Below are 25,479 nucleotides of genomic sequence, written 5' to 3' on the forward strand. Positions count from 1 at the left end.
AGCTAAAGAAAGTTTTGGACATTTTTACTTCCCATCAAGGAAACATAATCATAACAACATACTCTATCGCTACCGTTGCATCTATAATAGTTCTAGCAGCTAGCTAAGCAAATACATTGACCTTACGACGTCACATGCAATGAATAACATTAATAAACATTATGAATCTCATTAACACTACACGATCTACATGATCTACATAAAATGTTGGCAATGAATAAAACTAATCTTATTAGTGCCGGCCTTAGCCTCGAGACCAGGCCCCTTGAGAAGAGGGCCTGGTACCTATTGCATGTGTGATAGTGCACATGCGCAAACTGAGTCTCCCAGAATATGGGGATTCGTTTACCTTAGTAAACTATCGTAAACTTATACCGTAAACTAGTTTTTACTGGGAAATCTATTCCGTGATATTTACTAGATCTCTATGCAATGGCGTCAACCGAGTTTTGTCAAGCTGTGGCTTATGCCCTAAATTGTGTTGGTCAAGAAGGCCTCACACTGAAGTCGAAGCAAGAAGAGGCTCTCATCCACCTCTACGATGGTCGGGATGTGTTTGCTTGGTTCCCTACAGGCTATGGCAAGTCTCTCTGTTTCCAACTTCTGCCCTTCATGTTTGATTTCAAACTAAAGTGGACAGGCTGTCCAAGAGTTGAGAGAAGTGTTGTGCTGGTGCTGTCACCACTAGTTTCTTTGATGGTAGACCAGGTGTCAGGCCTGCAGAAGAGGGGTGTCTCTGCTGCTATACTCTCTGGCAACAAAGGTAAGCAGCTAGAACAGCCATAATACTCAGACTTCTTTTGATTGACAGAGTACATATAGAAGGTAATGGCTCTAGGATCTAGAAAGATAGCTAGAAACTGATGTGAACACCGTTTAATATAGCATGTACATGTCCAGTCTGTATAATTATGTAATTGCTTGCGTTGCTTGCGTTGTTCATAGATGTCGAGAAGGATCTCTTGGCTAGTGAGAGTGACGTTTCCTCGGGTCGGTTCTCTCTCCTCTATAGTGCTCCCGAGGCCATCCTAGACAAAGAAGCATGGAAGCAGCTCTTAGTCCAACGTCCTCTTTGTAACACTGTAGTAGCAGTCGCTGTTGACGAAGCACACTGTGTGTACAAGTGGTAAGAGTCATTTAAATACACATGTACATATACAGTGTTACTGTCAGTAGCCTTTAAGTTTTAATACACGCACACGTCAGAATAATATACACATAATTACATGTATTGTATATACCATGCATATACATACCTGTACAATTTACGTTTAACGGGTACCATACATGTTCCTCTCAGTTGTGTACAATGATTTGCACAACTTACAGGAGTAAAGACTTTCGTCCTGCCTTTGATCGTATCTGTGACCTGCGAGCATTTGTGCCTCCCGATACACCATTTCTGGCTGCGACTGCCACTGTGACCAAGAGGATGAGGGACAATATTGTTCAGAAGCTTGGCATGGCAGGCTGCTATATGGCATCTGAGTCTCCCAACAAGCCCAACATCTGTTATGAGGTTGTACGTAAGACATCTATCGAGGAGGACTTTGCATTCGTTGTGGCAGACTTGTGGGAGAAGAACATCAAGGCTCGACGCATAGTTGTCTACTGCCAGTCGTTAAACATGTGTGCGAGTTTGTACGAGCACTTTAAGTACACTCTCAAGGATGCGGGCTACTACCCTCCAGGAGCTGAACAGATCAGTGACAACAGAATGTTCGGGATGTTTCACTCCTGTACTGACGAACACAACAAAGCAGTTATCATGGAGAGTCTTGGGAAGCCTGATGGTGTTGTCAGAGTTCTGTTTGCGACGATGGCTATTGGTATGGGGGTGGACTTCAAGAACTTGGACTTCATCATCCACTATGGTGCCCCTAGGTCATTGGAAGACTACTTTCAAGAGAGCGGCCGAGCTGGTAGAGATAATCAGCAGTCGTTGGCTCGAGTGTACTGGAGCCCAGTTGAAGCTCCTGTATATACCGATCTGACTATCTCAAGGAATTTGGAGTTACGAGCTGTGAGAGAGTATCTTGAGAACACGAAGCGTAGGAGATTCGTGCTGCTGAAGTATTTTGATCCAGCTGTTGCCTGGAACATGGAGTCTCGTGACAAGAGGTGGTGCTGCGACAATTGTCGATCCGTTGCTAAGTGATGAAAATGATGGGGGTAAGTAATGTACAGGGTATTAGAATTAGCTACATGTAGTAGTCAGAATCAGGCCTCAATACCATCATATTCAAAAATATCTGAGGCTTGTATATCATCAAGTCCGTACGTGGCACTATACACGTCCGCATCCTTGGTGTCTGAGTCAAAAATATCTGAGGCTGGTATATCATCAAGTATATCATCAAGTCCGTACGTGGCACCATACACGTCCTCATCCTCGGTGTCTGAGTCAATTCTCATAGCGGTTTCGCTCCTTGTGTATTCTTTAGCCTTCCTCTTGATCCATGTGCTCATTTTTTCTCTGTTTAATTGATGCAGGGGGTCTGGGGAGAATTTAGGGAACATTCTGTGAGACCGGTTCACAATAACGCTGAGGACCTCAGCCTTCTGAAGCACAGCTACAACTGTCTTGACGTCCTTCTCATCTGACCTCGTGCTGTGAGCTGTTGCTTCACGGTGGATGTTAGTCTGCTTGTCAAAGGCCATGGAGATTCGATGAAGAGACGATACGGATCGTGCTGCCCAAGTGCTGGCAGTCTTCGTAAAGTTGGCACCCATGTTCGAGATGATGTTCTTGTAAAGCTTGTTTATGTGCTCATTGTGGAGATCACATGGGATGTTCCGTCCTAGGCCGCCATGAGTGTTGATGAAGCGGCCCCAGGTCAGCTGATGAGAGAGGTATGGCTGGAGAGTGGCAAGTTGAAATTGAAGCCTAAGTGCCTCTAGTGCATATTTTGTCTTTTTCTCAGCATGAAAGTGGAGCATTAAAATCTTCCACAGCCTAATAACACGCTCACCGTCTCCTTCTTTCCAGGCATCCACAAACAGCAGTACTAAGGAGGCGAAATGACATAGCACTCGAGCATACCCGTGCACTTTATCTCCACTGTCTATCACTGTCTATCACAGACTCTCCAAGCAGCGCCTCAGGGATCACTGTGAACTCCTTCACCACTGTCTGGGCCACACTACTCAGCAGAGATTGGTTTACCTCTTTGTCTTTGATCTCATCATCGGGTCCTATGGTGTATGTTAATGTAAATGTTATTTTATCGGTATGCTGTGTAAGCAATAATTATGTTACCTTCAATGTCAAATTCCTTACAGCCTGCTAGGAAGGCAGCTTGACATGTGTGCATGTCATTCTTCGGTTTCTTCGCCTTGGAGCATCCAATGCGAGCAAAAAGACTGCTGAGAGTGCCGTAATCTTCTTGGCTGTCCTTGTGCAGCTTCTGCCAGATGAGCTACATGTAAAAAGGTAACATATAATATGCTTGCGTGCTTCATGTACATACACTCCTGTTAGTATATACACTGGTATATAATACTGTACACACGAAGTCAATTAAGTTACTGTAATTATATGTATTATGGTGGGCTTTTAATAATAATTTATCACACGTACTTTAAACTTACAATCATCATAAAGTTCATCACACAATGCCAGTCCTCAATGCATGGCTCAAGTTGTTCAATCCTCCCTCCAGGAGTATTGGAGCCACTGCACATGACGTTTGGCACCCTGCTCTCGCTCTGCTCTCGCTCACATGTGAGGTGATCACCCCCAGACAGGGCCGTGTGCTTGTGGTCTGATCCCAGGTACGACACCATTGTTCTCATTATTTCTATCATTTCACTACTCACATTCTCATTGTTGTGCAGTACATCCAATACAACCACCTCTGACCTTACTGTCATCTCTTCACTGTATTGATGTGGGATGTGCTTAGTGACCAACCTAATCGCACAGTATTCGACTGACCAGTACTTCTAAGTCTCCTTGGATAACAATGATGTCTTCTTTGGATGGCAGGAAGCACTCGACAGTCTCTGTGCAAAGCATAGAACGAGACAAATCAGCGATAGGAGCAGGAGGTGAGACACGGGCCTTGACAGCAAATATACTAAACATATGCATGAGCTTCCCATGATGGTCACTTGCAATGTCTCGTACATTGACTTGCTTGTCGACATTGTCCCCCACGAACTTCACAAATGCCCCGTCCTTTAACCACTTATCAAGCACTTTAGTGTGACCTTACTGATCATATTCACACGCTTCAGTATTGCGTTGTAACTGAGGGTCACGTTGATGTGGTTGAGCCTAGTCCAAGCCTAGAAATTAACAATAATAATAATATTTTTTTATCAGGCTGCATTGAGGGGGGTATTTTTCTCACCCCCCCGGGCCCCCTAGGATACATTAGTATAGGCATTTGTACTGCTTACAATGTATAGTTCTAATGACTTGTGCACCAGAATTGATCAAAGGCCTAATTTTTACAGGGGAGCATGCCCTCGGACCTCCCTATTATAAATCACACACAATCACACACAATACACAATCACACACAATTACACACAGACCTTCTTCTGGATGTGAGTAGAAAAGAGGGCACTCGACAGATTGAACCCCACACATCGTTTTGTTGCGTTCCTTCAAGAGGATAGCCACCGCTGTGCTTAGTCCTGGGAACTGTCGCTCTCCCTTCTTCAGCTTGTTCCTCTTGGACGAGTGGGTGATAGCACAATCAATAATGTGGTGGAGAGTTGGTGCTTTGGTCTCAAGCTCAGTGACTGTTTGTCTCCAGGAAAAGCTTTCTGCTTGCTCAATGGTCATGGACCGGAACAGTGACACAGGTTGTGAACTCTTGCTGCACAACGAGGCACACTCATCATCTACTATTCTCGAGATACGAGACACAGCTTCGTCCCTGAGCTGAGGGTATGAGAAAACAGCCCTACAAATTGACTGCAGGTTCCCCCCTGTCAGTGCCTTTGCAATCTTCTCAAGCTCTGGACGAATGGATACTGTACATATCGCCCTCTTGCTTGGTGAGTACACCGATATCTGTAATAGCACACATTTATATAATTATTTTAGCTGTACTTACTACATGTACGTGCGTGTACCTTGACTGACTTCATGTCAGTAGCAGTGGTATTGGTACTCTGGGGAGTGCACTGCATTCCAGCTATAAACAAAAAATTCTCATTGTGATACAGGACATTTTTTACCTCTACGTATAAGTGAATGAATATGAGTCCCACCCTTGAATCCCAGCCTTAATTTACATGACCCAAAGGGATTACCGAGTATACTAAAAATTATAGCACTAAACACTCTGCAGATATACCATTGGGTTGCTGAGTATTGGCAGTCTGGCGAGAACTCTCAACACGAGTAGCTGGAGGAACGTTGCTCATGTCTCTCAAAGACGCACCACTCCGATCAGTCACTATGATGATCGAAATCACTATGTTTTATCTTACTCTCGTCCTGGACACGGAAACAGAGCCTCCTACCAGACGCTCCAACAGTCTGCTGCTTTGCTGTTGGTCTGACTTGTTGTGTGTGTGGAGATACTCCAACCCCACTAGTGTCCTTGGATCTCTTTCTTGAAGCGTCTTGAAGCGTGAGTGCTCTTGGGGCTGCCGGTGACGCCTGTGAGAGGCCTGGGTAGAGATGTCCTATTCTTCTCATAGCTAGCCTTGGCTAGAACTCTAAAAGACTCAGCTGATACAAACTTCCTGTTACAAGGCCTGCAAATGTGCTGTGAAAGACCATCATTTGCAATGACTGGCACATCTATGACCCTGCTGATCTGCAAGACCTGAGTCTGAGGCTATACATTCTCTGGAGAATAATGATATGCTTTGTTTAGTCAAAGAAGTGCTGCAAATCCTGCACAGTGCGGTTTCTCTGGTAGCCATAGCTGGGAAGTCTATTTAACCACGATTTCGTAGGAACCATGCGGTATAACGTATTCTTATTTTGTGTATTTTCCGTTTTATATCTTGTTAAATAAGATGCACTACGGCTGAAAGTGTGCACTATCACCCATGCAATAGGTACCAGGCCGTATTTTAATCGGCCTGGTCTCGAGGCTATGCCGGCCTTAACTGCGCAGAGAGTAGGTGATATTGGACGCTTTTGGCGCGCCATCCGGAGAGTGAACAGGCTGCCATAATTATATGATGCACTACATACAATTGTACAGATGAAGACTCACCTAGCCGGTACCTCTCTTGAAGGTAATTTTTTCTTTCATGACATGGTAACAATCTAATATTGTTACTATTATGCTCATAGCTGATCACATGGAAATTATTGTAGGCAGAAAGCTGTTTATCCTTATTGTGACTTGGTTAATGGACAGCTACAATGGTGGAGACATCGAGATGGTCAGCTCGTTAACATCATCTATTAACATCATCTATTTAGTAGTTCTTGGTAGTCGCCTTGAAATATTTCGTTACGTAGTAGTTTCAGACTATCAATGATGTTTTCTTCCCACAGCGGTGTGTCATAGCTGACACGTATACTTGCACAATTGACCTGGGCAAACAGTGGCAGGTTTTCAGAGGAGAGGGGAGTGAACAGCAAGCTGAAGCTAGCAAGTATTAAGCTAGCAAGTATTGTGCACTTCTATCTAGCTCCCCCTCGGCCACGATACAAACAAACCGGTCCTTTCTCAACAGAACGCAAGTCATTTTCGTAGGGGTAAGCGCTAAAACGTTCGATCTGCAGTTTCACGTGTTTTGATCCAGTTACATGCACAAGGCATTGTTTCCAATCTTTTTTCTGACGGAACGCTGTCGATATCTAGCGACCTTATTTGCCAGGTGCCCTGACAACGAACATTGAAAGTCAGTTTCAAGAGCCGGAGCATCTCGGAGAGCCACAACTGACTGTTTTTACGTGACATGGTGGGACTACACCAGCTCGCATCATCAGGGCCCCCCTGGCATTCTAGATATGGCAAAATTACAAGTTGGAAGTTGCGAAATAACAGTTGACCTATCTCGGAAATAAATATGCATCCAGCAATAACTGACCACAACTACTTGTAATAATTGTCATCATCCCCTCGTATTTAATAACATCTTCATTATTAATTATTAATCATATATTAGGATGCATGGGTGAGTATGATCAGTTTAGGTGACCAATTATCTCGTACTTTCGACTCAATAATTATTTGACCCTGGGTGCAGAGTGATGTCGCACAGCATCCTTTTACTACATATCCGATCCTAAGTAGCCATCCATAAAATTTGGATCCACAGGATTCCCAGGTTCGATACGCAGTTCCGCGACACCAGCATTACGTTGAGTTTTGGTCACATAACGAAGTTGACCGTAGCTAGTTTGTTGCATAACGGCGGCGAGTAGTAGAAAAAAAAGTCGAAGTAAAGACACGCACAACAGTTTGTCTATGTCACATTATTCACTCACTCACACAGGTGGAAGTTGTTAGAGTGACTTCGAAAAAACATGTAAATACATGTTTTTCTCGTATCTCATGAACCATACATTTCCTATTTCCTACAGGTTATCTTGACACCATCATCGTTACCTAGCAACTGACCACCCCCAACTAATTGTTGTCTCAATGTTCTCACGGTGACTGCAGAAACTGGTCGTATCGGCAGACGCTCTTTTCCCGGGAAATATTTTATTTTCTTCACCAGTGGCTACAGACCAGGAATTTCTTCCTCTGGCTCTTTATTTTCTAGAGCTGGCCCAGTCACTCCCCTCTGACTCAACAAGGCCATAGGCATCAAAATTAATTATCCTACAAAGATGTTGTAGCGATTAGTAATTGGTCACTTTTCTTTCGACAATTCTGTACAAAGCATACCTCGAGGCAGCACAATGAAAATACCACCACATGAAATCATTGCGCGGCGTGTGCATAGCTCCAACACAGCAGTAGCCATGCCGGCCATTGTGACGAAAATTAACACCAGCCACGCCACAGTTATATGAACTCGTATATATGAACTCAGATGGACCAACCAGATTCTGCTAATCACCAAACAATGTTCTAAATTACGTTTCTCTAGTGGTCATTTGTTGTGCACGCTGTATGCTTTAATATGCGTACCTCAAGCTAGAAAATATAGAGCCGAGGAAGAAGCTCTTGCGATGTTTTAATTTGGACTTACTTACCATGTGTTAGAGACCCTGCTGTATTCAATGGGGAACTCGGCGGCATGTTGACTCCTCGAAGCATTGCCCGACCTGTGTTCCCTACTCTCTCTGCGCACTATCAAAACCAAGGTGTAATAAAACCTGTTACTTTTCTGAATGGGCTGCCCCAATTGTACCGGTGGTCAAGCATGAAGGCAACTACAAGCTGACGGTGAACGCTGTAGCAAAGACTCCCTCGAATCAAAGACATTTTTGCATCTCTCGTGGAAAGACCCTCACACAGGTCCCCCTAACTGAATACCAGCGTCTACCTTTTGGCACTCCTGGGATTTTCCAGCGCACTATGGACCCTCGTGGAAGTTTTTCGGCGCCCAGACAAGGGCCGGCTCAAGCGAACGAATTTATGTTGCCCTACCTGGGACACCGCATCTCTTCTGCTGAAGGGTTGCAACCGACTGACAGCAAGACCCCTCATTCCTCGGGTTACTAAACTGTTCTTGCCCCCCTCCTTCCGATTACGTCAGGAGGTGCTCCTGACCTTCAGCTGACCTCTGATGACCAGATGAAGCCATATGGCATTGGCGCAGCACACATGCCCAATTGCTCGCACCTTACCTGAAGAACTATCATTTGAGGAGAAACTGAAAACTGAAAACTGTCCTCATCAAGCGCAGGTGAAGACAGTGGGACGGGTGAGAATAAAAACAATAATGACATAATTATAATAATTATTATAATAATTATTATATTATTTTTTATAATTATATATTTTTTTCAAGCTGATGCAAGGTCAGCTCACCGACCCTGAGACGGGTGAGCGGTGGTGCAGAGGTACCGGTGGTGCAGAGGTACAGTAGATGAGCAGTGCAGGGAAGGAAGATCGGGCATATTACGTATATGCTCAATCAGAGGCCGCTCTTGTATAAAGGCCGTGCACGTGGCAGCCAAATAAATTATTACTAGCAGCTAGCTACATGTACGTAGCTATGAGTAGCAGCTTGTTAGTGCTTCACAAAGACTTTCTCATGGCAGAGTTCAGGTGAAAACAACTTTTGATGACAAACTAAATTATCTGGAGCTAATAAACGCCGCTCTTGGAACAGTGGCCCCAGTGGCCCCTCTTGCCTCCTCTTCCAGCAAAATGAAACATTTAGTAGCTGATCAAGCATATACGGTATATATCTTTTAAGTTTTAATGTTATACAAGATGCAGCTAACTCGGCTGGCACACTGTCCCATGTGTTATACACCACATCTCTGGGTCTATCTCTGATTCTTAATTAAGAAGGTACAATTTAATTAAGAGACTGTGCAAACATTGTATTCTTTTTAGGCATGAAGGGAAGATACCTGCTGACGAGATCTGGGTCAAGTTGGGTGGAGATAAGGGAGGAGATAAGGGAGGAGGGAGGGAGTTTTAAGATGGTGTTTCAGATATGTAATGTAGAGCATACCTGTGCTTTTTGTGGACGATTGCACTACAGAGGTTCGAAGATGAGGTACAGAGCAAGACATGGAGGCAGAATATTAAACACTGAATGTTTTATAATTGTAACGTGTACAGAGGTCCGAGTATTCCTTAGCGGGGATTATGAGTTCCAATCAAGCTGGCGCTGTGCTAATGCCTCTCGCCATGTTTTTGCTTCGCTTTTGCTCAAAAGTATTAGAGTGTTATCTATAATGAACTATATAAAGTCACTGAGAAGAAAAGGCTTATTTACATGCATCTATTGTTGTTGTAGAACCAATCTAGCAACACAAAAATGGACGTTACAGAAGTTAACTGATTATATTACACTACGTGAGGCCAGTTCAATCCAGTGTGTATCCAGGGCAACCATGTCGCACCCTCCCATGTCAGCCATGTATATCCTCTGTGAGAACGCAAAAAAATTATGTCCGAAGTATTTTCACCTTATTTTGGATATCAGTTGTTTTATGTAGGAGCTCCGTCGCAGTAATAGTGGATTCATACCTAGACCGAAAAAAGAAAGTGATGTTATTATAAGGTCAGCACAGTGCAATGTGAGTGACTGCAGTGAGATCAGTTCGCTAAAATGATTAAGCAATGTGTTAAAACTAGAGTTGATTCTAGCAACAGAGACCACTTTAACAGATACCACTTTAACAGATACCAATTAATTTACTAACCAATTAATTTACTATGATCATTATAATTATAGCAAACTTATTATGCCGATTCATTCCTGAAGCTTTCTTCAGAGAGAGTGTGTTTTACCTGTTACAAATTCATATCTAATTGTACTTAAAACACACTCGGGGCTCACTTCAAGTATTGACGAAGACCTCATTAACCCGAGGCCTCGCGAGCGACTTGTCCTAGAGGGAATGGCGCGCTGCGGCGCCATGGGTTATACTGTATGTCGTTCTGTGTATTCTGAGTCTACTCACTCGGATGTGATGGCACCGTGTTTGTACCATGGATAGCCTCAACACAACAAGATACAGTAGTAATTTTAAATTTAATGTTAATCAAGCTTCGTTGTCGAATAAAAGCGATCAGAAGCTAAAAAGCTCGAACTTGAACATTAGCCTAGATGTACACACGGCTTTAACTCGAGGTTGTAGACTAACTAAACCTCAAATAAATGCAGATGGTTTGCACTTCAGTGCTCTAGCTTTTACATCGCTATCCACAAATGAAATAACGGTTCAGCTGTAGTTGCGATTCATAGGAGAACTAAAAAACAGACTGCTCTATTATTATCTGTAGTGTTTAAAGGTCGCAGTTCTTACAGTACAATATTCACTAGGTTATGCTTACTTCAAGAAGCACACGTTTGCCATCATTCCCAACCCCAATGAATCCTTAATAAGAGCAGTGTATGGCTTGATCTTATAAGGGATTGAACAGACATTGGAAACGTTCATGTTGGGGTTTATTGTGTAAAGGGCCAAGCAACCTCAATATACCCACCACTTCAGCTTCATGGATGGTAACAACCTCAAGATCAACTGGGATAGCGACAACAACGTCACTCCATTTAGGTGTAAAAAAAGAACAGTATTGTATTTTTCCAAGATCTTGCAATCATTTTGGTGAAAGTCCAAAAACGTCACTGCGCACGCGCACAGATCTAACACATGTAAACGTACAATGGCTTACAGTGCAAGTGATCGTGAGGCAACAGCTAGGCAACCAGCTCCAAGCAGAAGAGTAACAGTCACTGTTCTGCCACCAGGGTTTATGAGTACGAGTGGATGTATGCAAACAGTAAGTGTGCACAATTAGATTGTCATGTAGGAAGATCTATATCTATAGTGCTCACTTAATAGAAACATAATTGGTGACAATAAATACATTATTTTGTGGAGCTAGATCTAAACTATAAGTGCGCTAACTGCTGATAATAATTGTTTACGTGTAAATGTTTTCATAGGGAAGTACAACTTCTGACACGACTCGTACTCCTGCTCCGACACCACTAACACAATCTCAAATTTTGTACCGAGTAAAGATCATCAACCCGGCAAAAAAAACAGACATGGTTGTTAGAGACATGAGGACTTTTCATAGCCATTTCTCATCTATGACAGATATGAAGGTCAGGTTAATGGAAGAATTCAAGAGTCAAGTACCAGCAACAACATCATTTTCAATGGGTTACTTTGCTGGCCGCCCATCTGCTAAATATTGGATTTACACAGAAGAAGATTTAGCTTCGATGTATAGCAAGTCTATCACTCAAGAAATTATGTTGTGGTGTGATGGCCGAAATGTTACTGATAGTGAAACTCCAAATCCTAAGCGGCGAAAGACTGGAGAAGGGTGTTTGTCAAGAAGAGAGGAAAAGGAGCTTGAGGTAGAAGAGTTAACAAAAGAATTGAAGGAACTGAATAAAGAAAAATTAAATTTAAGCGAAGTGCAGTACCGTCTGTGGGCTCGCATGATTACAACAGGGATCCATTCAAGTAAAGATACACCTCCACAAGTCCCTATGATTACTGGTATTACTCCAAAAAGGAAACAAAGAAAGGATGACTTGACAATGTCAGATACTATTGCGAGCACTGCGGCAGCCGTTGTTAAGGCAATAAATTGTGTTTCTCCAGTCACCCAATCAGCTACTATTCAACAGACTATTTTAGATTCATGTACACCTACCAGACGTTCAAACGATTTATCACAATTGGGAATTCCCCCTGGTAAAGCCTCTGAAATACGTGGAAAATCCTTTGGACAGCTAAGCACTCTCAAACAGTTGTATGATGACTGTGTCTTAACACAAGATGAGTTTGAAGAGCAAAAGCGAGATATTTTATTCGGACTGAAAAGGCTTCAGTGACATGAATATAATGTACTTGCAACTTAGTATGTTGTATAATTATGTTATTTATGCCGTTTTGTTATTTGTACATAATAATTAGTGTTTGTATTCTAGTATATTCCTATACTTGAAATCCAGGCTTGACAATCTGCTACTGTTATTGTTGAAAATGCATATAATACAATAGTTTCAATATCATCGATTGCTTGCATTTCTGTTTCCAATGATCTCATCATATACTTGACTTTCGAAAAAGCTAGTTCTATGGGATTAAAATCCGGTGAGTACGGAGGCAGGTAATGACTGACCGATCCAGCATCACTGATAACTTGCTCAACTTCAGGCACATGGTGGATGGAACAGTTATCCATGATGACAATACTATTTTCGTTAGTACCGTTGAATGGCAAAAGATGAGGAAAAAGGGAAGTGCACACAAAATCATAAAATCATAGAAATGATCACCATTTACACCACCTTGTACAATTTCAATCCTATAATTCCATTAATCGACATCGCCGCAATGGCAGAAATATGTTCTCCTCTCACAAACAATTTCTGGGCTTTCAATGGTTTGCCTCTCAAGCTGTAGCCATACGTGCGTATAGAATCCCTTGCGTCGGTGCCTGTTTCGTTAATAAACACAAGAGAACTCTTTTCATACAAAGAAACATCAGTTACAAATTCATTTCGGAGTAAATCGTCTCTCTGTAAGGCAAATGTAACCAGCTTCTGCCTTGTAAATCCGCTTTTTTTCAGCATCTTACACACAGCGCTTTCACTCACATCTAGCCCATCTAGCCCAAGTGTTGACTTTACTTCACTTGTGATTTCTCGGAGGAACATCCCCGGCCTTTGGAGTATGAGATGGATGATGAGAAGAGCTGCACTGGTTCTGTGATTACCCGAAATGCTCTCTGAACTGGGTATTCTTTTTTGGCAACATCTCCAGTGGTTCTAAAGATGTGCATCACTCTCCAAACAGTTGACACATCAATGTTGAGATTATGAGCTATCACTGATGGTTTATAAAGAAGAGCCTCACTTTGCCATATGATCCTCCAACGTAGATCTTCACTGTAAGCACTAGATCTCTTTGATTCACAAGAAGTATTAGTAGCCATTGCTCAAATTCAAACAGATCTACTGCGCATGCGCGTGAACAGAATAAACCTATCGTGGGCTCATTTTGCAAGATCTTGGAAAAATACAATACGTGCACCTGGCAAACTTACCTCTACAGTTAAGTAGCACCCGCACCTTGCATGGAGCAGCCAAGTAGCTCAGAATCAGAAACAGACGATAATTATAGTTAAGCAAGTATTTGGTGATTTTTTACTTACATAATTATAGTTTAGCCAATACAATATAATATATAAGAACCAGACAGCCCCTAGTATGATCTTATGACAATATTTAAGCACCAGACAGTCCCGATTATGATCGAGATGACATGGATGAACAATTTGTTATAATTATTGACTAACTTTGTATTTTCATAAAACGATAACTACAACTGGGAAGTATAGCTCCTAAAATTTTATGGGGGGTGATCAGTGCCAAAACCCCACCTTTTTTTATTTAGTACTAAAGTGATTTACATGGTGAAGTTGTGCATGCAAATGATACACTCTCTCTCATTTGCATGGTTGTACATGCAAATGATATTCTCTTATTTGCATGGTGAAGGTGTACATGCGAATGATTCTCTCATTTGCATGGTGAAGTTGTACATGCAAATGATACTCTCTCATTTGCATGGTGAAGGTATACATGCAAATGATACTCTCTCATTTGCATGGTGAAGTTGTACATGCAAACGATACTCTCTATTTGCATGGTGTACATGTGATCTTTTATTTGCATGGTGAAGATGGTCATGCAAATGCAAATTTGTGCAACATAGCTGGGCGTGGCCCGACACCTGAACACCCACGCCCAGCTAGTCTTACCGGTATATCAAGTGTGTGGGTGCCCGGACGCGCATGCGCGTGTTAGCAGCCACGTGTACGTGTAGAGCTAGAGCAGAGGGAGAAAAGATGTCTACTGATTCCAGAACCGAAAGGCTCAAAAATCTTCTAGGACAAGCTGTCCAGTGTCTCTCATCACCTGTTAATACTTCTTCATTACCTGTGGAAGCGGGGCCTTCAACACCTGCCGATCAGCGGGGTGCGAGACCATTTCAGCCCTGAGGGCAAGGAAGGGGGCTAGCTTGGCAAACAGAAGCTCATAGCGAAAGAAACAGTCTTTTTAACTATCACAGTGGCAGTAAACGGAGCCGTAAGAGTACCGACAGAAAAGGAAAAGGACCCAACAAAAAGAAGCGTGTTGCAAGTTGGAACCACCCTTTTATATGCTTGGCTAAAGCAGACCAGGACAAGACACCTTCTGCCCTTGAGAGAAGCGTGCTCATCAATGCAGGTATTGCGATTTTAATATAATTAGTATACTATTGTCTACAGCTTGTACCATGTGTCCTGGCCCCACGCCCATTTCCTCTCAATAATTACTCCTGGTTGGGTCTGGTATGAAATTCGGATAGCGATGTGACCTAACGTAAATGCTTTATTCAACCACTATCTTGTACGGTATACTCTCTAGCAATTGGTACGTAGATGTGTAGACATACAGCCTCGAAAACTATCCTAGTTGTCTTATAATCCCTTCTCTCTATTATCCAACCAACAACCATGAGCCTACCATTATGTAATTATTATGTAATTATGCCTCAAGGCGTAGCCGCACAGCTTCTATAGGCTTCTATAGCTATGGATTTTGATTCGTAACTAAAGCTTTGTTCTCTAGTTATGGCTATAATTTTACTGTTGCAATCTCTTCAGAAGCATTATCTGTTCGCACAAAGTTTCTAGTGAGTTAGCCTGTGCTAGCGCTACAAGCAAGAGAGCTAGCTATTATTTTTAGTGCTTAAATCCAGAAGGTTAGCTGAGGTCCAAGTTCGCGAATACTCTCATGAATTAGCTGCCCTTCCAGAATAGTGCAGTGGTAGCCTAGATTCAAGGCTAATAGGCTAGTGCAGTTGTACCTATACCATAGACTATGGTTGTTGACTGAGGGTTAGTATTACAACTAATTGCCTGAGATGCTGAAGAATTGGATATGGAGTTGGTATCTGCTTTCCCCAAGCTTGCAAATGCTGGTGGTGTTGAGAGTAGTAGACAAAGGACGTTCACTGGAGTTGATCCCTCTTCCCCCAGACGGGTACACTGCCTGTGCTTCAAGCCAAGATATACAAGCCAAGATATACATCAGGCCTATACAAAGAAACCTCTCTACGGAGCAAGTCGTGTCTACTGGAGTGAGTATTAGGTGTTCCAGTTGTAATTTTTATACCAACAATACAATAATTATACACCAACCAATAGTCATGTGTATGCCATATAATGTAGACTCTGAAGACAGAGAAGTGTATTGATTGCGATGAGACTGTGCCTATCAGCAAATTGAGAAGTCATAGAGACAGCTGCGAGGGGTTAGTTGTCTAAGTCGTATACCCATAGGTTGTTCTAGATACATTATATACACATATAGAATAACAGCCGAAGGAAGGCAAAGCCCAATCATAGTGGATGAAAATACGGACAGTGAAGAAGATTTACCTTCATCGGACCGCCCTTCTGATGTACATGTATAGTTAAAGCTTTTATCGCTATACAAACTTGATTTTCTATCAAACCTTGCAGGTGTTGACTACTGAAGATGCGACTGAAGATGCGATGGTGGAGTACGCCTTGACCATAAGTGCAGACGATGAAGAAACACAAGCCCTTTCGAAGTATGTGTGCGATATGTTGTCTAGTCTTATAATATCCTAATATCACAAACAGGTCTTTTGGTGAAAGATGTTCTCAAGCAGCTGGCGAAGAATTTGAAAGTAGATGTGTATGAACTTCAGGTCAGACGTGGACATGTTCTAGAAGATGTCCTCAGGGAAACAAGGCAAACATCGTTCAATCCTTTCAGAAGAGTGAAGGTGGGATAGAACGTGTGTATGCTAGAGCTGAAGAATGCAATTAGTGTTGATTACTACTTTTACTTCTGTAGTAGTTTTAGCCACACCCACCTACCGCCCATTTTACATTCAAGTCTACGCCAATGCAAAAGGTAAAACATCACGTGTTCTACATGTAAACCGTTTACTGCCCCTGGGTTTATACACCACCACTATAGCTTCATCCTCTTCATAATCACAGCTGAGCTATTGCGCCCCAGGGCGAACCAGCTTGAGAGAGGAGATCCCAGATTTAATGAATGGTGATATTAACAGGAAGGTTTCCATATGCTGATTCAGCAGTTTCGAATTATGAACGCCCTCCATATTTTTATTCATGTCCACATGGCCATGGTGTACTGTATAAGCAAGTTTAGATCTGATTTATGGCTGAGTTAGTGGCTCATAGTATGGCTTCATCGTTTGGAGGAGGCTTGCACAACATGGGCAATACATGCTTTGCAAACTCTGTACTTCAGGGTATGTTTTATACATCTCGTATACAGAAGGTATTGTGTGATGAACGAGTACCACATGGTAAGGAGAATATTAATAATGCACATTCAATTGTTCATGTAAAATTTGTAACAGAACATAGTCAGGGAAGTGAACAGTTATGCATGGTGTGCACACTTAAAAGCCTGTACGACGAATGTCAGACGAGATCCCAAGTTCATCCCTCTGGCATATACTCTCAGCTGAAAAGTAAGGAAGGAAATAATGACATTGTACGTTAGTGCATACAAGCTGCTTACTTTTTATTGAACATACCGAAGGTTTGATGCATCACTGGCAGCCATGCAGGTAATCAAGAAGATGCTCACGAGTTCATGTTGGCAATTCTTGACAGAATAAACAGCCACCTAGTTGTAGACGAGAAGTAAGTGAAGTAAGTGTAGATATTAATTACACTCAGTCAGTATTGCAAACATCACATGCACAGCATGACTCAGTCAGCAATGGATAAAGTAATGGCAACTCTCTTATCGACCACTGGTATGCTTTAAATATTGATAGTACGTGACTATACTTGTTCCTTCAGTTAAATGCAGTGAGTGTGAGCAAGTTTCCACTACATCTATGGTTTCTAGCCACATTCTAATTGTACGTAAGAATAATAATTATAGGGAATTATAATGATCACAGGGAGAAAGTATAGAGAAGTGCATTGAAGCTACTTTTAGCGAGATGCACCTCAGTGGGTGTAATCAGTTCTACTGTAACAGGTATAATTATTAGAAGATTATAAGAGACGTGTGAAAACACAAAACATTATAATTATAGGTGCAAATCTCCTTCAGAGTACAAAGGTACACAATGTAGGAAATGAGTGTATCTCACAAGGTGAGATGGTTGCCTATCATATAAAAACTTTTATTTACATACTATATGTCATTAGAATTGATACTACTGTGCTGCAAGGATGTACCTACACTGCATAGGGTATGTAATGGTGGTAAGTACGTTCAAGAATCTGAGATAAAGGGTAACTTGCCTGATGAAGTGGTGGACGAAGATTTGATCAGTATCCAATCTTACTTCTCTAAGAAACTCCTGGATAAAAAAGGTACAATAATGTATAATAATTTGGTATTGATTATTGCTCTTCTTAGTTCAAGCAAAGAGAACAGAATGGAAATGTGGAGCCATTACGTCAAAGTGGAACATGGTTATGTGTGATTCATGTTTTGTCTGGTATCATTGGTAAGTTTGGGACCGAAGAATAAAAATTAATGTAGCTACTACATACATTTTTAATAACTATCTCTTGTATAGGTCTTGCACTGACATTGAAGTAGAGAAGAATACTCCTTCAGAAGATACAGATTGGTACTGCAGGAACTGTGAAAATTATAATAATAAATTTTATTTAATATTAATTTTTGTAGACTACTTTTTACTATCTATTCCATAGCCCTCCATCTTCTTACCTTCTTCACAGTCCACAGTAAACTATATAGAGTAGTGTAGATGAGCTAGTCCACAGGAGTCTACTAGTACAGTCTCAGAAGAAGAAGAAGAATTCAAATAGGAGCCCTGACACGTACACTGTGGAAACCGCGCTGAGTCAGCATAATATTATGGAAACCTTCCTGTTATTAGTCGCTTTCGATTTAATTGCCTTTGACCTTTGATTGCATTCTTCGAAACCACACGATATGGAAAGTTAGCCTTCTGTAGCTAGGGTATAGCACTGGTTTGCTGTATTGGATAGATCTAGGTATAGCAAGCTTTCCAATCAGGACAATCAGAAACGGTAGCGGCTATAATCCTATGGAACGCCAAATAGGTCAAAAATACATCCCACTTCAAGGGGGTGTCTCACACATCTATCGGTTGCTTTGCACACATCGATCTTTACCCACTTGTACACTTTTGACATCTATTGACTACTTGACATTTATCGACTAATTGACATCTATCGACTACTTGACATCTACTGCTACGTATACTTACATCTATCAGCTAGTTGACATCCATCAACTACTTGACATCTATCAGCTACTTGACATCTATCGACTACTTGACATCTTCTGCTACGTATACTTACATCTACCAGATACTTACATCTACCAGCTAGGTGACATCTATCCACTACTTGATATCTACCATCACACGTCCACCACTCACCACGTACGTCGCGTCTAGGTCTAGGTGCATTTATATACGAGCAAGATCAAGAGTACATACTTGAGATAGTGTCCTTAGTTGGGTGTGGCCTAACTTCAGGTGAACCCCCTTAAGTCACGTGATACGCTTGCTTGGCCCCACATGGAATAAAAGACAAAATGTCGATTTCAGAAGAGCAAGTCATGGAATAAAAGACAAAATGTCGATTTCAGAAGAGCAAGTCAAGAAACTGGAGGAAGGAATAACTATTTTGAACACCATCCTTGCTAATCAAGCTCCTAGCCAACAGAGAGATGCTCGTAGTCAACAACCTGCAAGACACTCATCAGGTGTAGTTAAGCAAGCTGTACTTCGTTTAGGCCACTCCAACTTACAAATTAGTTTCCCGTCCACCTCCTGATAATTGATTTGTGTACATTGCAGGTGTGGGTGTGGGTGATGTAGGCTCAAGCTCATCTGCTTGTGGTCGTGCTATCGATACGCTGAGATCTGTGAGACAAAGTTTCAGTAGTGAAGCAAGGCTCGAGCAAAGAAAAAATTTTTCTCCGTACTCTAGACCATCTACTTCTCTATCTACTTCCAAAGTAAAAAAAGGACGCACTCAGCCATGGACTTTAAAACTCTTTTGTCTAAGTGATACTTGCCAGTGGAAAGCGCCTGGAGCTGGACTTGGAGAAAATTCTGTAACAGTTTCTAACATCAACACATGTTCCATGGAAGAATTTCGGAGTATTATTGTTCGAACCTTTCCCAAGCTAAGTGATTGCGGTGGTTTTGAAATGCTCAGGTGTTTACCCAACTCAAAAGACCTAGCACTTGTAGAAGGGAAACTAACACAATCTGTTAAAACGCTGAAAACCGTTATTGGGAGTGGAAGGCTCTACCTCCGGCCGATACAGAAGAATTTGGATCTGACAACTGTCGAAGACCTGCAGTGGGAGGCAGATGAGGTAGGAAAGTGTTAAGTGCAAAATTATTATTGTTTTTGATGTTTAATGGACAGATTGAGGAGAAGTGCATGTTTTGCTGTGAAGCAATGAAAGTGAGCAAGCTGAGAAATCATGTTGAAAGATGCCGCTATAAAAGGTCAGTTCAACACTTTTCATTTCACTAGCATCATTTTTAGGTTTTCTAGCAGCTTCTCATCTGATGAAGATGTCAAACCAACAAAGGACTCCATTTTGATTGACTCAGATTCCGATTCTAGGGAGGTTAGTATCCTTTTAGTGTAGTTAGTGTTACAATTTAGTGTTACAATTAGTGTTACAATATTGATTTAATGTTATAGGAGATCGAGGATGCCTTACTTAAACAGGCTTTGACAGAGAGCAAGCAACCTGATACTCAACATAAATCGTAAGCTTTAAATTTCACTATAACACTTTTTATACCTGTACTGTGTGCAGTGTGATGGTCAGCTCTCTTTCTTGCTTGCTGAAGCTTCTGTCTGAGTATCGGTTCAAGGAATATCATCAGATCCCAATACGACGCACTCATGTGTTAGTAGATGCACTCAGAGCTGCAAGGCAGCCTGCATTTACAAGCATCAAGACATTGACGGTTAGAATAAGGATTAATGGTGTATAAACACTCTACATTATGTTCTAATTAAGGTTCACTTTGTAAGTGAGGAAGCAGAAGATGGTGGAGGCCCATCCAGGGAGTTTTGGTGCCTGTTGGGGAAAGAGATAGCTCAGTCCATGTTTGAGGGCCATGAGAACAGTAAGTTTGTGCGGCATGATTTATTGGCTTTGCAGGTATTTTGATGTAAAAGTGTGTATGCGTAGTCGCTGACATACACTTTTTTATACAGGGTGAGACGTTTCTTCTCGTAGGAAAATTGATGACCATGGGAATCACTCAGGGTGGTAGTGGTTTCTCCTTTTTTGGAAGTAGTCTCTACGCATACTTGTGTGGTGTTAAAATCTGTGATATTGACATACCTGATGAAGAAGTACCAAATACTAACGTCCGGATCCTTATTCAGAAGGTATATAATATTATCTATATAATTATGTGTATAATTCAACACTGTACCTGCAGATCAATGATGCTGCTGATGACAAAGACCTAAAAGATTGTATCCTTGATGAATGTGACACCATTGTGAATGCCGGGTACAGCAAGCCACTTTTTACCTCGACGCAAGCAGACAAAGTTGAGATAGTGAAGACATTAAAACTCTACTACACTCTTCTCGAGTCTTTAGCAGAGATTAACCAGCTCAAGGAGGGATTGCAAGTGAACGGTGTGGGAGAAGCACTTGTGAAGTACCCTGAACTAATGAGGCCTCTATTTGTGCACAATAACACACAAGTTCTGACTGCTGGTAAGTGTCGTGTGTAACTGGTAACCATAATTAGTTTTGTTGTAATTATTGCAGAGACCATGAAGGCCATGTTCAAAATCACCCACTTTTCACCTAAGGGCTCAAATGATCTTGCTAAAGAAGAGGCTACTTACATGCTGTTTGTAGATTTTCTGTACGATTGTGAATGTGTTGAAGGTATGAACTATAATTACAGTGTGCCTGTTATCATTAGGCTAATACTGTAGGTGACTCGGAGGATTCTGTCAGTCTTAAGACCATTCTTTCTTTTACTACTGGTTCAGAGTCTGTTCCACCGATGGGATTTGATAACTCTTTGGGTCTGAGATTTAACGATACCAATGTGTTTCCCACGTCGTCCACTTGTGTGTTGGAGCTAACCCTGCCCTCCAAGTATTATAACAATCCAGAGGAGTTTAAAAAGAAAATGGTATATGGTATGAAAAACCATGGAGGATTTGGTTGCCTATAAGCACTGCAATAAAATGAACATATACTCTTTTTGTGTTTGACAAAACCTATTAACCCTGTATCACTTTCATACTTTATCATGATTCTTTCGAACATATACTCTTTTTGTGTTCTATTCACCCTGTATCACTTTCATACTTTATCATGATTCTTTCAATATCATTATGTTACATCATTCTAAATAGACAGACATCTAGCTACTAAGTCTTTGGTGCGACCAAACAACGATATGCCATAGTCATCACAAACAGCAAGTGGGTTCACCTCTTCTTTAAGCATACTAAACTGTGCATCAGACAGTGGGCAATTAGTGCTTGGGACTGCAACCCCATCTTGGGACTCGATACAAGGGAGGCCGTTCCAATCTATTCCATAATCTCCCTGTAATAATAGTTAGGAAATAATTAAACACAATGCTTATACTCTGACCCACCAGTTTCAAATACATTTTGTACATCGTACTACATGCACAGACTTCGTAAACTAATGAAGGTAAACACATCACTAATACTTACAATTGATGAATCATCCAATACTCCTTGTAATGCTGCTCCATCTGTTGTTAGTGAGGTCATTCCCTCTATCCAAAGCTGGTATGGCGTCCTATTGCCTTCAGTTCGCAATCTGTGATGGCTATAGCTCTCGCGGAAAACATTTAGTTGTTGTTGAATACGTGGAAGAAACACGAAGTGTAATGCAAATATATCCACTTCATCTGTAGGATCTAATAAACTGTAGTCTTCGAGAGCATAGAACAACCGGTAAAACATACACAGACAACCAACAAATACGTCTCTCCACAATCTTTCGATCCGTTGGTTGTGGACACTTTTCCCTACAATACAGCTACCTCTACCAGGACCTCGTTCAGGATTTGAAAGCATGTATTCTGAGACTTTAACGTTTTCGCCTCCTTTATCACACCGCACACGTGAAGGTAAACCATAACAAGAAACAGAAACAGCGTGCAAAAAACACTGTAGTACAGTCTCAGATTTGTTGTTAGTAGACGCTTTTAAATAGATTGGTAATCGAGAAAAACCATCAATGCCTCCATGCACTACTATTCTCCAGCGTATTAATTTGTGGTGCCCATCTATGTGCCACAAGCTATTAGGCATAGGTACACTATATCTCCTGCGGTGTAAGGCTCGTCTCAGACGTTTTTGTACTCCTGTTTCATCAATACGAGAAAGGCTCTCTCTTACTCGATATCGTTGTATTCTTATCCCTTTCCCTCTTAGATAACCATCATAAGTATTTTGTCCACTGTTTGGAAAGTGGCGAACAAAATCAGCAGTAATAATATCCAAGTCAGATTCGGAGATGTCTGTGCGCTGTCTGTGCGCTGTAATTTGTTTTCAAATCCAAACTGTATTATTCTTCGCTTGACAGTGCTCTCAGATACATGAAGCATGTGTGCAATATCTCTAACTCTAAAATCAAACGACAAAAGGTGCTCCAACTGAGTCTCAGACACGTTCACACAAGGTCTCCCTCTTCTGTGACTATCTCTTAGGCAATTTACTTCAATATACTTATACACTTCTGTTACTGCATCAACAATGGCATCTCCACACCCAGCTGGAAACAAGTCAGAGGCATAAACAACAACTTCGAGAATGTCTTCACACTGTACTGATGAAGTAGACTGTGCACATTGGAAGTTCCTTGTTCATCTTCCACTTGAATAGTCCTTATACCATCTTCTAATATTGTTAGAAACTCGATCATTTCATCAGAGCTAACATGAAGAGCCATGACTAGACTAGATTACTACTACACTGCACTATACTATACTTCTCACAGGTATGTAGGTACATGTACTCTGACCTAAAATTGGACCATGCCCTGTGGGGTGGGGCTACAATGGGTGGGGCCACGCCCAACTAGATCATGTACATGGATAGTGTCAAGTATAGTTGGGCGGATTCCAACTAGTGTCAAGTAGTATCATATCGGATAGATGTCAAGTAGTATCATATCGGATAGATGTCAAGTAGTTGATAGATGTAAGTATACGTAGTCGATAGATGTCAACTAGTTGATAGATGTCAAGTAGTCGATAGATGTCAAGTAGTCGATAGATGTCAAAAGTGTACAAGTGGGTAAAGATCGATGTGTGCAAAGCAACCGATAGATGTGTGAGACACCCCCTTGAAGTGGGATGTATTTTTGACCTATTTGGCGTTCCATAATAATCCAAGAACCCAGGACAAGATGATTTCATTAAACTCAAGTGAATTAAGGACTGGGTCCTTCAATTATTGCTGATTCAGCTAAAACGAAGCTCCGCCCACACTTTTTACCAGCAATTGTGCATAAAAATGGATCTCAAACTGCTTAAATCTTTAGCTCTAATTCCGGAGTCCTAAACGCTCCTTGAAGCACTTACTTTTTAGTGTAGTAGTTAGTTCTAAGGCTAGTACACACAGTAATATTCGGAAGGAGCCGTCTGCACTACGTAGAGTAAGTTATTAGCTTTTACATGTAAAAAATTAAGCTAGAAAACTATGTTTTATAGAATATCTCACCTTTAGTTGAAGGAACAGCTCCTTCCAAATATTACTGTGTGTACTAGCCTTAGAACTAGCTACTGTGTGTATAATTTCACCTACCATTGATGAGATTCCAGATGCAAATGTGCAGACCATCCTCATTGAGGTGAATTGTCAATTTTCCAAATTAGTGTTGTATTACTGTAGATATCGACTGGTTATTCATGGATGCATAGACGGCTACAGCAGGCGACGTTCAATGTCATGACAACAACAGAGCGGATACTGTACTCAACTTGTTTATGAAAGGTGTTCAAGAGTGTGGACTGCCTAGTAGGGTGAGAGCTGACAGGGGTGGTGAGTGTCGCTCAATTTATGCTGGAGCATCCACTAAGGGGTACTGGTCGCGCCAGCTTCATTACAGGTAGAAATCAAAGAATCGAGAGGCTGACGTTTTTAACATGGAAAACATTGACCTGCTAGATGTAGATGACGAAGTTCATATGTTTTGTCTAAGACATGTGTTTCTACCGAGAATCAACATGTCATTTATGAGCTCATGGAATCCGCATCCTCTGTCGAGTGAGGGTGGGTTATCGCCTAACCAACTCTGGATATCTGGGTTGTCCAGGACCAGTGTTGATGGTGTGATAAGTGAGGTAATAGATTGTGATAATAAATTATTTGTTTGTTATAGGGGCACTTCCAAACTACTTAACGTCATTATGACATTAGAGGGTGGGGGGGGGGTGGTCCTCAAGCTACGCCTATAATTATATTGAACACTGGTGACGTATTTTGGAACTTGTTTTGGTGTTTACACAAATAATTATTACAGGATGATACTGTACTGTATGGTGTGGACTGGAATGGTCCAATGCCCTATGAACTTGACGGTGAAGCAGCGTCAGTAGCTGTTCCAGAATCCACGGTATTTCTGTCAGATGAACAAGTCTCTAACCTCAGCAGTATTGTGCCATCTCTTGATGAATCAGAAAATTACGGTATCAACTTGGCTCTATACTATATTCAAAGACTCATATTGACAAGTGAATAATAATAAATTTTTTCAAATGATGATTGTATATATACTATAATTAATTTAATTTATGAAATTTCATGATAATGAATGATAATGA

At 41.5% G+C, this 25,479-nt stretch overlaps 6 protein-coding genes and 3 long non-coding RNA genes across 14 annotated transcripts; 7 read left to right on the forward strand and 2 right to left on the reverse strand.

Annotated features, from left to right (window-relative positions):
• The first annotated feature begins 432 nt into the window (after positions 1–432).
• Positions 433–2,630, forward strand: LOC135335728 (ATP-dependent DNA helicase RecQ-like). Its single transcript, XM_064531274.1, has 4 exons — positions 433–763; positions 946–1,126; positions 1,330–2,172; positions 2,494–2,630. The coding sequence occupies exons 1-3, from the start codon at positions 433–435 to the stop codon at positions 2,156–2,158; spliced, it is 1,341 nt and encodes a 446-aa protein (XP_064387344.1). The 3' UTR covers positions 2,159–2,172; positions 2,494–2,630.
• LOC135336368 (uncharacterized) lies at positions 2,221–3,597 on the reverse strand. The gene is made up of 4 exons (XM_064532131.1): positions 3,592–3,597; positions 3,260–3,419; positions 3,128–3,195; positions 2,221–3,075 (listed from the first exon to the last, which is right to left on the reverse strand). Exons 1-4 carry the CDS (start codon positions 3,595–3,597, stop codon positions 2,221–2,223), a joined length of 1,089 nt encoding a protein of 362 aa, XP_064388201.1.
• Positions 3,598–3,635: 38 nt separating this feature from the next.
• On the forward strand, positions 3,636–5,996 carry LOC135335729 (uncharacterized). The gene is made up of 4 exons (XR_010394595.1): positions 3,636–3,774; positions 3,838–4,050; positions 4,541–5,010; positions 5,307–5,996. It is a non-coding gene; the product is annotated as an uncharacterized LOC135335729 (long non-coding RNA).
• A 5,233-nt stretch (positions 5,997–11,229) lies between these two features.
• On the forward strand, positions 11,230–12,831 carry LOC135335768 (uncharacterized). Its single transcript, XM_064531315.1, has 2 exons — positions 11,230–11,348; positions 11,515–12,831. Exons 1-2 carry the CDS (start codon positions 11,232–11,234, stop codon positions 12,418–12,420), a joined length of 1,023 nt encoding a protein of 340 aa, XP_064387385.1. The 5' UTR covers positions 11,230–11,231; the 3' UTR covers positions 12,421–12,831.
• Positions 12,832–15,116: 2,285 nt separating this feature from the next.
• On the forward strand, positions 15,117–16,741 carry LOC135336255 (uncharacterized). Its single transcript, XM_064532016.1, has 7 exons — positions 15,117–15,718; positions 15,810–15,892; positions 15,952–16,042; positions 16,104–16,195; positions 16,248–16,393; positions 16,465–16,524; positions 16,591–16,741. Exons 1-5 carry the CDS (start codon positions 15,503–15,505, stop codon positions 16,306–16,308), a joined length of 543 nt encoding a protein of 180 aa, XP_064388086.1. The 5' UTR covers positions 15,117–15,502; the 3' UTR covers positions 16,309–16,393; positions 16,465–16,524; positions 16,591–16,741.
• Positions 16,742–16,797: 56 nt separating this feature from the next.
• Positions 16,798–18,480, forward strand: LOC135336253 (PHD finger protein 14-like). 5 transcript variants are annotated; one of them, XM_064532012.1, is made up of 9 exons: positions 16,798–16,948; positions 17,003–17,116; positions 17,216–17,291; positions 17,355–17,407; positions 17,454–17,515; positions 17,713–17,755; positions 17,811–17,978; positions 18,025–18,115; positions 18,188–18,480. In XM_064532012.1, exons 1-9 carry the CDS (start codon positions 16,798–16,800, stop codon positions 18,324–18,326), a joined length of 897 nt encoding a protein of 298 aa, XP_064388082.1. In that variant the 3' UTR covers positions 18,327–18,480. The 5 variants fall into 5 exon arrangements, with proteins under 5 accessions (XP_064388082.1, XP_064388080.1, XP_064388081.1 ...); XM_064532010.1 differs by having other exon boundaries at positions 16,798–17,116; XM_064532014.1 differs by lacking the exon at positions 16,798–16,948 and having other exon boundaries at positions 16,981–17,116; positions 17,188–17,291.
• LOC135336258 (uncharacterized) lies at positions 16,936–18,509 on the reverse strand. The gene is made up of 2 exons (XR_010394809.1): positions 18,343–18,509; positions 16,936–18,253 (listed from the first exon to the last, which is right to left on the reverse strand). It is a non-coding gene; the product is annotated as an uncharacterized LOC135336258 (long non-coding RNA).
• Positions 18,510–19,475: 966 nt separating this feature from the next.
• On the forward strand, positions 19,476–22,018 carry LOC135336249 (apoptosis-resistant E3 ubiquitin protein ligase 1-like). Of its 2 annotated transcripts, none has more exons than XM_064532005.1 (10): positions 19,476–19,992; positions 20,046–20,128; positions 20,178–20,253; positions 20,331–20,398; positions 20,449–20,602; positions 20,656–20,799; positions 20,856–21,032; positions 21,086–21,371; positions 21,426–21,548; positions 21,599–22,018. In XM_064532005.1, exons 1-10 carry the CDS (start codon positions 19,756–19,758, stop codon positions 21,841–21,843), a joined length of 1,593 nt encoding a protein of 530 aa, XP_064388075.1. In that variant the 5' UTR covers positions 19,476–19,755; the 3' UTR covers positions 21,844–22,018. The 2 variants fall into 2 exon arrangements, with proteins under 2 accessions (XP_064388075.1, XP_064388076.1); XM_064532006.1 differs by having other exon boundaries at positions 19,477–19,992; positions 20,181–20,253.
• Positions 22,019–23,485: 1,467 nt separating this feature from the next.
• Positions 23,486–25,475, forward strand: LOC135336261 (uncharacterized). The gene is made up of 3 exons (XR_010394813.1): positions 23,486–24,506; positions 24,577–24,999; positions 25,179–25,475. It is a non-coding gene; the product is annotated as an uncharacterized LOC135336261 (long non-coding RNA).
• Positions 25,476–25,479: the final 4 nt, after the last annotated feature.

Source organism: Halichondria panicea, chromosome 5 (assembly GCF_963675165.1).
Source record: "Halichondria panicea chromosome 5, odHalPani1.1, whole genome shotgun sequence".
NCBI lineage: Eukaryota > Metazoa > Porifera > Demospongiae > Suberitida > Halichondriidae > Halichondria > Halichondria panicea.

Bases quoted from the DNA above. Each gene is read 5' to 3' on its own strand.
- LOC135335728 (XM_064531274.1), top strand. From the start codon at position 433: ATGGCGTCAACCGAGTTTTGTCAAGCTGTGGCTTATGCCCTAAATTGT. The intron at 764-945 runs GTAAGCAGCTAG...CGTTGTTCATAG, and splicing joins TATACTCTCTGGCAACAAAG to ATGTCGAGAAGGATCTCTTG. The intron at 1,127-1,329 runs GTAAGAGTCATT...CACAACTTACAG, and splicing joins GCACACTGTGTGTACAAGTG to GAGTAAAGACTTTCGTCCTG.
- LOC135336368 (XM_064532131.1), bottom strand. The intron at 3,196-3,259 runs GTAACATAATTA...CATACACCATAG, and splicing joins TAAGGAATTTGACATTGAAG to GACCCGATGATGAGATCAAA. The intron at 3,076-3,127 runs GTGAAGGAGTTC...AGTCTGTGATAG, and splicing joins GTAGTGTGGCCCAGACAGTG to ACAGTGATAGACAGTGGAGA.
- LOC135335768 (XM_064531315.1), top strand. From the start codon at position 11,232: ATGGCTTACAGTGCAAGTGATCGTGAGGCAACAGCTAGGCAACCAGCT. The intron at 11,349-11,514 runs GTAAGTGTGCAC...ATGTTTTCATAG, and splicing joins CGAGTGGATGTATGCAAACA to GGAAGTACAACTTCTGACAC.
- LOC135336255 (XM_064532016.1), top strand. From the start codon at position 15,503: ATGCTGAAGAATTGGATATGGAGTTGGTATCTGCTTTCCCCAAGCTTG. The intron at 15,719-15,809 runs GTGAGTATTAGG...CATATAATGTAG, and splicing joins AGCAAGTCGTGTCTACTGGA to ACTCTGAAGACAGAGAAGTG. The intron at 15,893-15,951 runs GTTAGTTGTCTA...ATACACATATAG, and splicing joins CATAGAGACAGCTGCGAGGG to AATAACAGCCGAAGGAAGGC.
- LOC135336253 (XM_064532010.1), top strand. From the start codon at position 16,798: ATGGCTGAGTTAGTGGCTCATAGTATGGCTTCATCGTTTGGAGGAGGC. The intron at 17,408-17,453 runs GTATGCTTTAAA...TTGTTCCTTCAG, and splicing joins AACTCTCTTATCGACCACTG to TTAAATGCAGTGAGTGTGAG. The intron at 18,116-18,187 runs GTAAGTTTGGGA...TCTCTTGTATAG, and splicing joins TGTTTTGTCTGGTATCATTG to GTCTTGCACTGACATTGAAG.
- LOC135336249 (XM_064532005.1), top strand. From the start codon at position 19,756: ATGGAAGAATTTCGGAGTATTATTGTTCGAACCTTTCCCAAGCTAAGT. The intron at 19,993-20,045 runs GTAGGAAAGTGT...TTTAATGGACAG, and splicing joins TGCAGTGGGAGGCAGATGAG to ATTGAGGAGAAGTGCATGTT. The intron at 20,800-20,855 runs GTATTTTGATGT...TTTTTTATACAG, and splicing joins ATGATTTATTGGCTTTGCAG to GGTGAGACGTTTCTTCTCGT.